This window comes from Anarrhichthys ocellatus, unplaced genomic scaffold, assembly GCF_004355925.1.
Source record: "Anarrhichthys ocellatus isolate YVR2014 unplaced genomic scaffold, GSC_Weel_1.0 scaffold35, whole genome shotgun sequence".
Lineage (NCBI taxonomy): Eukaryota > Metazoa > Chordata > Actinopteri > Perciformes > Anarhichadidae > Anarrhichthys > Anarrhichthys ocellatus.
This window is the reverse complement of record NW_022280065.1, coordinates 4,821,864-4,836,475: the sequence shown is the minus strand read 5'-3', so window position 1 is coordinate 4,836,475 and position 14,612 is coordinate 4,821,864. Positions and strand designations below refer to the sequence as shown.

Sequence of the window (14,612 nt, the reverse complement as noted above, 5' to 3'; positions counted from 1 at the left end):
CACACACACACACACACACACACACACACACACACACACACACACACTCTTTTTACAGCTACATAATCACTTAACCTTTTATATGGCTTAGCCTGTATTTTCGCAGTGGGTCGTGTGTATAAATGTGTGCGAGTCTTGAGCACACATGGTTAACACACATACTGTTCATGCTAATTGAAGGGAGAGCGAGGGGGAGAAAAAAAAAGAAGCACTAATCCTTCCAAATGATTGGAGCCATGTTGTCAAGGGCAAGATCCGTCTCTTTGACACAGAAGCCGAGAGAGAGAAAGAGAGAGAGAGAGAGCGAGAGAGAGAGTGAGAGCAAGAGAGATGCAACAAGAGGAAGGTAGAATGAGAGCAAAGTCAAAAAAACACACCACGACAGGAGTCAAAAGAATCAAGCAGGGTGCCAGCAGCGGATTGAAACAGAAAGAGAGTAGAGGAAGAGTGATAGAACAAAGACTAGTGAGTTAGTGGAGCTGAAGTTTGGCTTGGCAGGCAGTCACTCTCATTGAGAGGCATTGTTGGTTTTGCTGGACAATTCCAGCCACTCGGAAAAACCTGAAGCACATGCCTGAGTCTGCATCGGCGGCAGCACATTACAGCAACAATAGCGCTGGATAGGAGGTTGACACTCAACAGGAAGGAAAAGGCCGAAAAGGAAATAGGAAAGAGGACAGAAAGGAAGCAAAATAGATTATAGAGAGAAAAAGACAGAATGAAATGTGGTGATCATACGAATGCAGGTTTTCTGAATAAAGCCACCTCTGTCCCCTTTCTACCATCTCCTCCTCTTCTTCTTTCACTTTGTGGGGTTCCTTGAGACCTGCTACGTGCCACGGAGAGGGAGGAAGGCCTTCACAGGCCCTAGCCAGCATTGCTAAATATAGCTGCAGTCGCAGCAGGCCAAAACACAATCATTACTCTCCCAGACACAATACATGGTGGGGAGAGGAGAGGAAAAGGAAGCGCACAGAGGACAAGGCAAAGGAGGAAATCAGCAACTAAAAGTAAGTAGAGAAAGGGGAGAAGAAAGGCACAAGAGTAGTTAGGATAAATCATTGAGAGAAGATAAAAAAAAGAGGATGTGACAGATGGGAAAATGAGAATAAGAGTCAGGAGAGGGGAGGATTTCAAGTACGCATAATGGACAAAAAAGCATGCTGCACCTCGAGCCAATAAATACAGAAAACTCCATATCATCTCAAGTGTAACAGCTAATGCAAACCATTCATCTGCCATAGAAGGTTCCCTTTTGGAGAATACTTTCTCTGTACGCTACCGTCACATTTTCCAAGGTCTGCTGAGGAAGCTATAGACATGCTTTCATCCTTTTCTTTTCCATAAGATATCTAGCATATTATGGCTTTGAAATTATAATACTGGCTGCTCCTGGCCATACAGTACCTGTTTGCGTAGCTCCTCAGCAGCTCTCCTCGGTGGCAGCCCGTTGGCTGAGCCTCTGCTGCTGGCCAGGGCCTGCTGCCTCGTGTGCTCCCGTGCCTCCGCCCGCTCACTGCGCTCCCTCAGTAGGGGCGGAGGTGGAGGCGGCGGAGGTGGCAGCGGGGGGGCTGGCGCGTCCCTGACATGAGTTCCCGCCTTGGGCCTCGGACTCTCCCTGGTCCCTGCTTTACCGTGGCTGTTGAAAACTGGAAGGGGGGGGGGGGGAGAGAAGAGTCAGGTGTGCTTCTTTTATCATTCTTAATGTGGGAGGAGGAGGAAACCAAACACAACTAGGGACAGATCTCTTTTTAGCTTGAAGTGGCTATTCACATACATGAAATTAGATTTGAATTTTGCCGAGATGGCATTTAGCAGAAATGTTTTTTTCATACACCATCTTTAATAGAGCTAAATGAGGAAACAACATTGTACTGTTTCGGGACCAGGGATCACTGATGAAGCTTACTGGTTGTAGTTGTCTATCTGCTCCCAGTATATGAAATATACTTTCAAAAATAATGGAGAGAGTTTGAGCTTCTTCTTAGATTTAGTACTCTGCAAGGAGTGCAGCAACATGACACTCTGCATTGAAGCTTGGCATGATTCACTTAGGAATTTAAAGGGTACATTTACACATTTTTTTTTTCCAAGTTCTGCAACCTAGTTCCTAATTCCTAATGTGCACAAGTTAAAAGTAAAATAAATAAATAAATAAAATTAAAAAAATGTAGCCACTGTAAAGAAAACAGGATATTGTGGAAAGTTCCTATCAGGTAGCAAGGCATAAATACCCTCGGACATATACTATGTTTTCTCAGGCTACCGTCTACCTATGCCAATGCCAATGCCAATATGTGGACATAAGTCTCAATACCCCCCCTGTAGTGCAGAATGACATATGAACCCCTTGCACACCAAACCACAACGACCAAGTGGAAAAGGAGTGACAGGCTTTTGGCTAACAAATAGTGCCCAATCAGTAAAATATGCATGATTTAAGGTGCGTATGAAAACGTCTTTATACTACATGTCAAAGAACCTGTTCAAAATGGACGCAGACTTCACCAACCCCTGGGGATGACGTTAAACAGGTCCAACGGGAGCGTGGTAATTGACAAACGCATTCAATAGCTCCCTCTTCAGCTTTAATGAGTCTCAATTCAAAGTTTCATGGCGTCGTACTATCAGCTGTATGGAAAGAATGACGGGAGGCCGAGGCACACAAACACAGAGCATTTACAGCACACGTGCAATGCACAGCATGATGATGATACGTGTGCACATTTTGGTCTACAGAAGACGCGTGTGTATGTGCTATACTGTATCTACTCATAACCCCAATTGAGCGCCTGCGAGTCTCTCGGGCCCCCAGCTCTATGAAAAATTAGAGAAATCCTGACATTTTGAGAAGTGAGCTAAGCAAGAAACGGAGCCCAATAAAAGCTGTTTAATTTAGCAATGTCAACATGGCACACGGCCGAGTGGGAGAGACGGCGCGCTGATGAATGGCCTACAATGTAGGGCCTTTCCTGTCTCGCTTTACCTCCCAGAATAAAATGCTTCTCTCTCCTTCACTAATTCTATTCCTCCTATTCCTCGACTGTTTCCCCCTCCTCCTCCTCTCTCCTCCTCTCTCCTCCTCCTCCCTCCTCCCCCCCCCTCCTCCTCCTCCCTCCTCCCTCAGAGCCCATATAACCCTGCTGGAGGGTGGCCCAAGCTGCGTATTAAAGTGTGACGTTTGACACCAATCTTAAAACCACAAAATGTACTGAGGGGTGTGTGTGTGTTTATCTCTCTTTGTGTGTGTGCCTGATACCCAACACGGCACAAACACTGTCTCAACACTGGAGCAATGACCCTGTCTTGACTGAGTGTACACACCTGTGTGTGTGTGTGTGTGTGTGTATACACACCTGTGTGTGTGTGTGTGCGCGTGTGCGTGTGTGTGTGTGTGTCTGTTTTTCTGTGTTTATACCCCCCCCCCCCCCCCCATCTCTATTGTTCCCTACAAAGTATATCTGCTTATTTCCCTCTTATCTATTTATTTAGTATATCACAGTGAAGGCGCCGAGCTGCTTTGCAAACAGTGTTGGTATACGAGATAAGAAAGGAGACAAAAGCTGTCCTCATGCACACAACAAGCCCGGATTTGTTCAAACAGGTTTCACTATCCTAGTTCGTGCTCCTTCTGCAGATATGTGCAAATGTACAGTTTATGTTTCAAGCTGCAGCTACAGATGTTCATGAAAGAATGAGTATGTATTTATGCTTGTTTTGGGTGGTAGACACTTGTCAGTGAAAGATACAAAGGCAGTGGACCCCTCTCCCTCCTCCTCTCTTCATCCCACCAGTCTCTCTCCTCCTCCACATTCCACTTGAGAGGATGACAGAGGAAAGAGCTGAGCAAAGCGCTCACCTTTTGAACCTTTCTCGCGGCGATTCTACCGACTAAGGAGGGAGGGAGAGTCTCAAGGAGGGCGAAAAAGGAGGAACCATAAAATCCAGCCGTTGTTTTGTGGGGGAAACGCCTGGCCGGAAGAATTGTGTGTCTCTAAAGTCTGCCAGGGAGGGAGGGCCTCCAGGTTAAAATCGTTTCTCTGTTGCTTTGTTCAAATAAAAACCTCTAGGAGCAATATTATGGATCCTATGAAATAAGTACACGTTAGACCTTTTACACTGCAAAGAAAGGTCTCCATCTTATCAGTTTTCATCCATGATTGAGCCTCAAAAGCCTGATTGTCTTAATTATTAAAATCTGCCTGTGAAGTAAGATTATTAGTTAAAAAAAAACGTTTTCTGGATTACAAAACAAAAATCACTTGACAAGATGCAGCGCACTTGTTTTTACAGTCATCAATCTTTGGATTGGGAGTGAGATTCGTTTTATGGGCTCAGTTGCATGCATGCAACTTCCTAAATGTTGTGCACAACTGTGAGTCTGTGTATTCGTCCAAATGTCTACTTGCCCCAAGGGGTATACGCATGCTGTCACTGAGCTCAGTGTGTGTGTGTGTGTGTGTGTGTGTGCGTGTGTGTGTGTGTGTCGAGGGCCCTGGTCAGCTGTTGCAGTGCGTACATAAACACCTTGTTAGGTCTTAGCAAGCCAAGTGTTAATTGGGGTGGAAAGAGTTGATGTGCCGCTATGCTAACCCATGTGACTTACCCTGTCTCTGCAGTGGAAAAAACAAGAGTGCAAACTTAGGAAATTGCTCACGTTCACACACAGAAACAAGCACTACCACTCTGTCCACTGTCCCATGACTCATTTTGTGCTCCTGTTTGGCCAAAGTTGTTCTCTTCCTCAGTTGCATTTCTCATCAATCACTCTTTTTTTCCCAAAAATGGATCTTTCCATTTCTCTTTAGTTATTCTACTGGTGCATCATCCTCTCTCTCTACCTCTCTCTACCTCTCTCTACCTCTACCTCTACCTCTACCTCTACCTCTTCTTCTCCTGCCCTTACCGTGCCCGTTGAGGGGCTGCCTGGTGGGGAACTTGCCCTTGCGGGGTGTTGAGTGGCAGGAGGAGGAGGCCGACACTTGGCTGTTGGTTCCCCCACCTTGAGAGTGGATCCCACCTCCGTTCCTCACCACCTCCTCCTCCTCCTCTTCCTCATCGTCCTCCAGGTCCTCCTCCTCCTGGGAGCTTCCGAAGTAGGCCATGTTGCTGGGCAGGGCTGATGAACCTGAGTGTAGAGAGGTGTAGGAAAGGAGGAGAAAGGGTACAGAGACGGGGAGATGAATAATAAAGAGGTAGGTTGGGGGAGGAGGGAGAGCGAGAAAAGGGAAATAATTAGAGTTTGAAACGGGCACTGAAAAACACAGCTTTGCTGTAATTCTGTTTCCCACTCAACACCTTTTTTGAGACCCCCAGCAAAAAGTCTCTTTTTTCCATTCTAATCTCTGAAATTACAGATGAATCAACCTCAATAAATGAGTAGTGAAGTATTAATGTAAAAATAGAAGCTGCCAAAGCATTTGTGAATAATAGTGATTGTGCTGCTGTCATTATCCCCTCTGGTGGCCTATTGAAGCTTTGTAAACTGCTCTGCACATAGTGGCTCCATTGTTGCATTTGCGCACACACACACGAAACATGACACATGAAACATCACAATGTTCACATGGTTTGCAAAGCGTTGACAGTTTTACTTAAACTGCATTTATACTGGATCTGACTTTAGGCTATACATGCGTTTTTAAAAAAAAACCGATCTGTCGGCATCGTTTCCGTTCATACCAGCACGCCTTAAAACGAATATCACGTGACTATTCACGTACACCGGGCATGCGGGTGAAACAAAATATACGACAGTGTAATATAGTCTTTAATTATGAAAAACAGTGCTTGATACTTAAAATCTTCGCTGCGGGTCTTGCTCTATCGCTCTCTCTCACACACACACACACATCAAACTTACTTTAAAGGAACACTTACACAAACGTTTACTAGATTATGAGTCCATAAATGTGGTCAACACGCGTCTCTCACTCGTTCCCTCTCAGTTTCGTTGTCTGTTTTCTCACTCTCAGTCTCTGTCGTACTGGAGAGCAATTACTGCTATTGTTGTGCAAAACAAAATAACCATGAATAAGGAAAGGCAAGGCCCCCGTTTTGTGTCCGTCGTCCATCTCAAAGCCGCTAACCGTGACTTCAGACATCTGCTTCGTAGGTCACGCTGTCCGCTAATCGCTCCAATAACAGCTGCTTCCCTTCGCATAAATGCAGACTTTAACTGGACAGCAGCTGCTAGTAAAGACAACAAGGTCAGCAACGCCTGTAACCAGTTGTCCATGTTGAATTAACCTGGTAGTCGATCGATAATCAAGGATGTTGTTTGTGATTTTCACGTGATAGGGGCGTGACGAATCAGTGAAGGACACATTGTGACTGCTAAGAACCAATCCGCGGGTGTCTACGCCATCGTTTGCAACTTATCCGTTTACGCTCGTCCACAATAGGAAGTAACCCCGGAGTTTTCAAACGTATCCGTTATGCTTCCGTTTCTTGTTGCAATGTTTTGAAAATGTCACTGCAAGACACTAGCAGAAGTAGTGGTGGTTCGAGCAAAACTTGTTGCATAACTTTATACAGTGTAGAAGGAAAAGGATGGGATGACGAGCAACATATTCTGATGGCTAGAACTGAGCAGAGCACTGGGAGCATGTAACAGGGACTTTTCCACAGAGTCTCCCGATGCTGACAGTTTTATTGAGACACATATATACCTGTAAATGTGCTCAAACATCTAACTCTGTACAAGAGTTACTTTAGAAAACCAAAAAGTCACTGCTAACATAATCCCAAATGTACTGCTTTCAATCTTCTAAACATGTCAATCACTCCCCCGATTGGATAAAAAAAAGTTGGCAATCCCTCTCTTTCCGTTTTCAGTCACACTCGATCACTTTCATCGTCATCTCTGAGAAATCTAGCTCCGTACGTGCTGGAGGGAGGTAAATGGTGTTTGGCAGTGGATAGCCTATAACGTTACATCCGTTAGCTGAATGTAGACACACACTCTCATAAAAGGTCATAAAGCCCAAAGCTATGTTATTAAATCTCATAATGTTGCACTCGTAAATCAGTCTGCAAACAGCTGCTCCACTCCTACAGATGCAGGAAGAAAAAAAACAAAAAACGAAGGCAGGCTTGTAGAGTGTAGCAGTAGCGATTGGCATGCGTATAGTTTGCCTCGCTGCGCTTTCGGAAAACAACATCAAAATCTGCTCGGCAATAGGGCTGAACTTTGCCACAACTGAAACAACAGACCAGGAGAACGCTTCAGCGCTTGTGAGTGTGTTCCCGTTTGTACAGATTGCTTCTGAATGGACTTCCACCAGAGGAAAACTAGCTCTGCAAGGCCAGTGTGAAGAAGAAGAGACCGTCAGCCTTCCCTTTATACATACAGTATGGGCGGCTGAGAAGTGTATGCATGCCTGTGTGTGTGTGACTAGAAAGTGTAGGAACAGTTGGTACAATTGAATTAAAATCATTTTCTGTCTGTACAATTAGATTTAGAAATGTTTAAACTGTGCGTTCAGTATTATTGATTTATAGTTAACTGGAACGTGTGGTTATGCAACATCCTCATAGCCTTGATTGTATAGAGTTGTTCATGAGCAGGAAACACTGGTTTTTATGAATCCTTTATAAATCGATTGCATAGCATGAGCAACTACTGTGGGTTTTATCACCCTTGTAGAGGCTATGGTTTTTAAAAAGGGCCTTAATGGGAAGCAATGCGTGATTATAAGTCAATTAAAATAATGTTAATCCTCGGAAAAACAGGCTGAATTTAACTAGCCTGCATGAAGATATACAGAGCACTTAAAATTACGGAGTGAATTAGGAATTAGCCAAGCCAATTATTTAATTAGCACTCTTGTTTTGGAGGGTGCCGAATACTTATCTTAGATTTTACACATTCAATACCTTATTAAGGGGCTTTATACAAATATAGAGCTAACACAAGTATGACACCAAAATGATTAAATTTTCTTATAGACTTACACAAGGAATATATCGTAATACATATTAGATTAAGATAGAAGCTAGCAGCAAGACTTCACAAATACTTTACGTGGTCCCCGTGTGGATACAGCTTTTAGAATGAGAGAATACATAAATGGATGTTTAGTAACCAGTCTTTTGGAATCAATATGTGTGAAACATGACACAAACAGTCACACTGTCAGTGGACAATGGAGCTGAGCTTGGAAACACTTGTGTACAAGTGTTTACACTCAATACATAAATGACACCGTGACTAAAGACTGGGCTTTCCTAACGAGAAAGGAAAGGACATGTTACGGCTTAAAGGGATAGTTTGGATTATTTGAAGTTGGGTTGTACAAGGTACTTATGTAGTCAGCGTATTACCTACAGTAGATGGCCCTCGGCTTGCCCCAGTTTGGAGAAACAGACAGGAATACTGACACGGGAGCAAAGCAATGCACTGCTGTGGACAGGAAAGCAGCGCAACGTGCTTTAGCCACCTAATAGGAAGGCCAATTTAAAATAATCGATGTTTACTTGGACAACCTCAGAAGTTAGCATCGCCCCGTTTCCACCGACAAAAAGCCAACTATCGCTTTAACTGCTGCTATCCAGCACCATGCAGACAGAGTACCATTGAACACAGAAGCATTCTCCTTTAAATAGCCTCCAGTGCAGAGTAAAAGAAGAACACAGGAATATAAAGTCCTTAAGGGAACACTGTGAAAGCTAGAAAATCCCGGTTCTTCTCCTACCAACAGACTGCTGCAAGTCTGCCGTTGATTTGATGGATTACTTTCATGATGTGAACATAAAACAATAAACATATTGAAATAATTAGTCCAACTTTGTCTTCAAAAGCACGAGCTACATCTTTGAACATAGATTCATTTTCATTTTAAAGTGCAAGAACAGCTATTACTGACCAGTCGGGGGACCTGTGGTTCCCACATGTCACATCACATCTATTCTGAAAGCTTAGTTTAAATTTCATTCTTGTATCAAGCTTTTTCAAAACACAAAAAAAAACAAACAGAGGCTGGTAATAATAAATCTGGTTGTGCCTTGGATCACACGTTTCACTCAGCAGCTCTAAGTTTCTACTCATCTCCTCAGAGAGCCGGAGAAAATCTGTAACAGAAGCAGATTCCCTGTACAGATAATAATGGAGTTTTACCTGCTCTCTTTAACTTCTAAAGGAGATCTGCAGGGCAAAAAGTAACCGTTCAACAGCAGTGAAATATGGCTTTCTTATATTCCTTAGTAACCCCACATGGTACGGCCCCTTTCTATGCAGGCAGGCCCCTGGCCAGTGTGTGTTTATGGTTTCTTGGCACACAGCATCTTAAGAAGGATGCAGACAATTATACGTGGTTGAACCCGTGTAGCAGTGCCACTTTGTAGCACAATCTTCTGGCTTTTAACCAGCGGATCAGCCCTCAGAAGTTGGGTGACTGCAGCAGACCGACAAACCCGCGGCTACAAAAAGCCACACACACGCACCTAAGGACACACACACAAACAAACAAACACACACCACACGGACACCTCGTTTATCTTGGCGACAGAGCAAACGCTCCTCTCTTAGACCAAACAAACACACAAAGGCGGTGCACACACACACACACGCACACACACACACACACACACACACACACACACACACACACACGCACACGGCCCAATCAGCTTCTAATGACCTGCTTCATTAGCTAAATGGCTGTAATTTACTGCTCTGAACAGGGGTCAGAGGGCCAATGGCAAACAGACCACAGGGGCACCCAGGGGTGGAAATGGTTGTAAGTGTGTGTGTGTGTGTTTGTGTGCGTGCGCACCTTAACAATACGCCTGGGAACCAGTTTAATGGGTAGCTTTCAGGATTTGGGAAGGAAAGCAATCCTTCATTCATTCATTTTTATGGTAAGACAACAGATATAGAGTAGAAAGTGAAAAGAAGAAGAGAGGTAGAGCAGACTGTGAAAGTGAGAACGAAAATATGAGACGGGGAAATATAAGGCTGCAGGAAGAAGCGGAACGGTAGAAGACAAGGCCCAGACATCAGGCAGAAACAGATGTAACAACACAAATCTAATATATTCAAGATCCCCAAAATAAGACTGTCTAGGATTTTGTAGAGAGGGAGAAGAGAGGGAACACAAAGAAAGACAGACGGTCCAATTCAGACCACTGGCATCCCGACTACGGGAGTGGCTGCATCATATGTATACACACACACACACACACACACACACACACACACACACACACACACACACGCACACACGCACACACGCACACACAAAAAGCATATCTCAGTCCTTCTCCAAGACCTCAAACAGGGCTTGAGCCCACTCCCCCAATTACACCATCTTTTCATCCACCTCATTCTGTGCTCAGACAAATCATAATTAGGTCTGAAAGATTCTATTAGAATTGTCATTTTTAACGGGGCTCTTGGGTGGGTTCTGTGGGGGGGCATAATTACAAACCCTCCATTCTCTGGCTACCCTCTTTTGTCCCCTTAACTGGAACTGAAACAATGAGGACAATTTAAATAGTCAATCAGGAGGTTTTAGCTGCCATGGGGACATGTGGACATGCTGACTTAGAACAAAGTGCCACATGTGTGCACAGGAAGTGGGAGAGCTGCTATTTTTAACAGGGAAGGTCAAAAAGGGAGAGAACTGCAGGTTCTCTAGCATGGAGCGGAAAGCTATCTTCTACAGCTGAGCTCTGACAAACTGTTCACTAGTCAATAGCGGAGAAACAGAGTCTGAGAGACCGAGTGAGGTTTAGGGATTACTTCTCCCGATTGACGATCCTTGATGTCAGCAAAAACATCAACCCCACAAACAGTGGCTCTGCACTTGGAGGAGAAAGCATAATCTGTAAGACGAAACGTCTGCATCATGAGTGACAAGAGACTCAAAACTCTACTTGTACAGTTTCCAGGCTTTAATCAAACAGCAATCATACATTAGAGAGAGGAAAGTACCTTATCCCCAGGGGAAATTCAGTTGTCACAGCAACAATGCACTTGAGACACACGAGTAGCTGTCAGACTTGAATATCGTGTTCCCAGGAGTGAAAATGTGCTCCTAGTTAAGCCAGATTCTAAGACAATAAAAATACCATCAAACAAAATCAAATCGAACTAAAGATAGAGGTCCCAAGCACAGTTCTCCAGCATTGGCAGTCGTTTTCCTCAAAAACCAGATGTGAAAAGTCCACACGTGTCTCATACGTGTAATCACGTACGAGGGCTCTGAGGTCTTTGGTTCACTGGGTCAGCGCTGAAGGTTATGCAAGCAGAGCAGAGGAACTGGACTCGCTGAACCGGAGAGAGCGGCACCACGCTGGGGCTGGCAGGCACGGAGGAAAGCCCGGAGGGCAACGGGGTAAACGCGGCAGTGCTGCACATATACGGTGCTGGCACACACACACACACACACACACACACACACACACACACACACACACACACACACACACACACACACACACACACACACACACACACACACACAAAACCACACTCCTTGAAAGGAATCTTATGTAAGAGACTCATTTCCAGGAGTGTGTGTGCGCAGACAGTTATTCATTTACACACCAATCTATTCTTATCTCGTATATGTCAATACAAAAAAATCATAAAACAATGCCTGATATTTATTGACGAATATGAATTAAGGAAGCAACCACGACCACTTAAGAGTTGACATGTAGTTTACATCGCTGACAGCAATCGTTCCTGAAAGATTGTGCTGTTTACTTAAATAGTGGTTGAGCTCAATTTTGGAATGAAACCGTTGGATGACTTAGAAAACCTGGAGCGGGCCAACACTGAGCACAGTCTGCTCCCGTCAGTGCTGCCCCCATCCGGCCAACAGCGTCACTACACCCTCTATGTTTCCAGAGGCAGACGGAGCCAGAGGCAGACTGTCTGGCTACCACCCAAATGGCTTTCTCCATGGATATAAACAGTGCAACTACAGGCCTGGACCACACATAAACACCATTCTGAGAGCACAGGCAAGGACCGAGCACTCAGCTCGTGTGTGTGTGTGTGTGTGTGTGTTTGCAGGAGAAAGAGATGAGCAGTGAGATAAATACAGAATACAGGCCCTAGACAGTGTGGGTGGTGAGCATACATGATGTGCATCCTTCCATACACAAGACAGAAATCTTGTTTTTTTACTTCTCTGTCCGGTTACTCCCACGTTGCATCAGAATTATTTCCTCTGATACAGCAGCTACCCGGGGGGGGGGGATTCCCAAAAGAATAAAATGTTGTCTGTTAAAAACTTGGATTCAACTCAACATGAGTATTATGCAGAATGGTGGAAAAATCATTCTGACAGCTACATAAAAGCAGATAAAACATGAAGGATTTGAAGCTGTAAAGTGAGCAACAAAGACGAAACAACTGTTGTGAAAGCTGAACTCTTAAGGGACAGTTCACCACAAAATCAAAAATACATATTTTTCCTCTTGAATGTAGAGCTATTTATCAATCTAGATTTTTTTGGTGCAAGTTGCCTAGTTTTGGAGATATATATATATGTATATGCCTTCTCTCAGCTCCTACATGAACCTGCTCAATGGAAGAATATGTGTTTCTGACTTTGGGGTGAACTGTCCCTTTAAGGCCTGATTTCACAATACGGAGTGACACAGGAGTTCTTTTTTTGTTGCTCACTTCACAGCTTCAAATCCTTCGCGTTTTAACGGCTTTTATGTAGCCGTCAGAATGAGTCATGATAGAAGCCTTTTGGGGTGAATGCATATTGTTTACCAGATAAGAAACGCAAACACTGCAGCGGGTGTGTGTGTGTGTGTGTGTGTGTGTGTGTATAAACATTGTGAACGTTTGACCTGGGACAGACCCCAGGAATCCCCACCGATAGAGTTTTAGGGTAGAAATGTTGCTAAATGAACCATTATTACTTCCAAAGAATAAGTCAGAATCAAATTGAAAAGAAAGAATTAGACAGATAATGGATTGGAGATTTCCATAATATAGCTAGAGATCCTGTCGGAGGCATTTTGGTAGCAGACATGAAGCAGCCTAATGTTTGTGGTGGCCAGATCACCAGAGAGACATGTATCAAAATCTTAAAGGGGATTTGGGGTTTCAGAGGATATCAAAGACTTGAGTCCCTTTGAAAAGATTAACCAAGCTAACACTAGTAGACTGTCTCATCATACACCCTGGATGCGGCGTGTGTGCGTACACGTACGTACACACACACGTACACACACACACACACGTACACACACGATGGCGGGAGACACAGGAGATAAGCAGGACATCAGTGGATGAGCATTGAATTTGCACTCACACACACACACACACGTAGATCCACTGACACACAACCTCAAGGGCTCGGCTGACATTCTCCCGTGTCCTTCTCTTGGTAAGGGTCCCTGCATATGGGTCACATGAGAGGCCAAGGGGAAAAACAGAGCAGAAGAAGCCCGCACAGGAAAATGTCATCCTCGCAGCGTGGATAGTTAGTAGACACACACACACATATATATATACGCACACACAGAGTTAAACTGGATCTATAAATACAACAGTAAAGCAGGGAGTGGCAGAGTGGAAAAAGCCCAGTGGAAAACCATTCAATCGTTAGCTTAGCAGCATAGCTCTAAAATTAGCAAGAGTAGGGCAGTAGAGTACAGCAGACTTTGCACACACACACACACACACACACACACACACACACACACACACACACCATTCCTAACCTTAATTATAAAGAGGGAAAAAGCAGCAAAACTGAGTCAGGACCAGCCACCTGCACCTCATTAGTTTACCGCTCCACATGGAAGGCCGGAGTTAGCTTAGCACCCAGAGCCCAGAATAAAATTCAAAGTATATGGGACATTATATCATTAGCCTATGTACCATCCTGGCCTATATATGCAAATCAAAGCCCCTCTCACCGAAGGCTTCAGTCGATTTTAGCAACCTCCAATTATGCGTTCTTGAATGAGCCCTGTAAGGTTAAAATGGCGTTCCATAATGGGAGCATTGTCGTCAGAATAGCAACGTATAGCCATCACGTCCCAACAGATTTGAATCTAAATTCGACTCTCCCGAGTCTTTAGCCTACTTTGTAAGACGGGCAGAGGTTAATGATGATAACAGCAAATTAATCTGAAGCGGGGGGGGGGGGTTTGTCTTCCAAATGAGTTCATTCTGGCTGTGAGGACATGTTTAAGAAAAAGGAGAGCGAGATATTTAACAAAGGATGAAATGAAGATGGCAAAGAAGTCACGACCAAGGTTGTTTGAAAAAGAAAAATGGCCCTAAACTTTTTATTATTATTCAGGCCTTGAACGCGTCACTCCCTCGCCCTCTTAAGAGGGTTATTTGAGACGGCCATGAATGTGAGGTAGAGCTTATGATTAATTGAAGTGTCCTGTGAAGGGTCATTGAGCTTACATCTTATGGACAAGTCTACCTATATAAAGGACATGTAGTAAACTTGAGAATGGGGTTGTTCAAAACGTCTATTTTACCTTGTAAAATCAGCACAGGGAGAAACTAGGAGCAAACAATTAATTATCTATAGAGAGAATTTAGAAAGCATACATGATGTCTGTTTCTATAAAACACACACACACACACACACACACACACACACACACACACACACACA

General features: G+C 44.2%; 1 protein-coding gene across 2 annotated transcripts in view; it reads right to left on the bottom strand.

Moving 5' to 3' along the window:
• The window catches only part of jarid2b (jumonji and AT-rich interaction domain containing 2b), a 35,324-nt gene that overhangs the window by 17,652 nt on the left and 3,060 nt on the right, over window positions 1-14,612 (bottom strand). For both annotated transcript variants that reach the window (XM_031866575.1, XM_031866576.1), the window contains 2 exons: window positions 4,907-5,128; window positions 1,408-1,649 (listed from right to left, as the gene is read on the bottom strand). In XM_031866575.1, coding sequence (XP_031722435.1) covers window positions 1,408-1,649; window positions 4,907-5,105 — 441 coding nt within the window. In that variant the 5' untranslated portion in view covers window positions 5,106-5,128. The remainder of the gene's footprint in view (window positions 1-1,407; window positions 1,650-4,906; window positions 5,129-14,612) is intronic.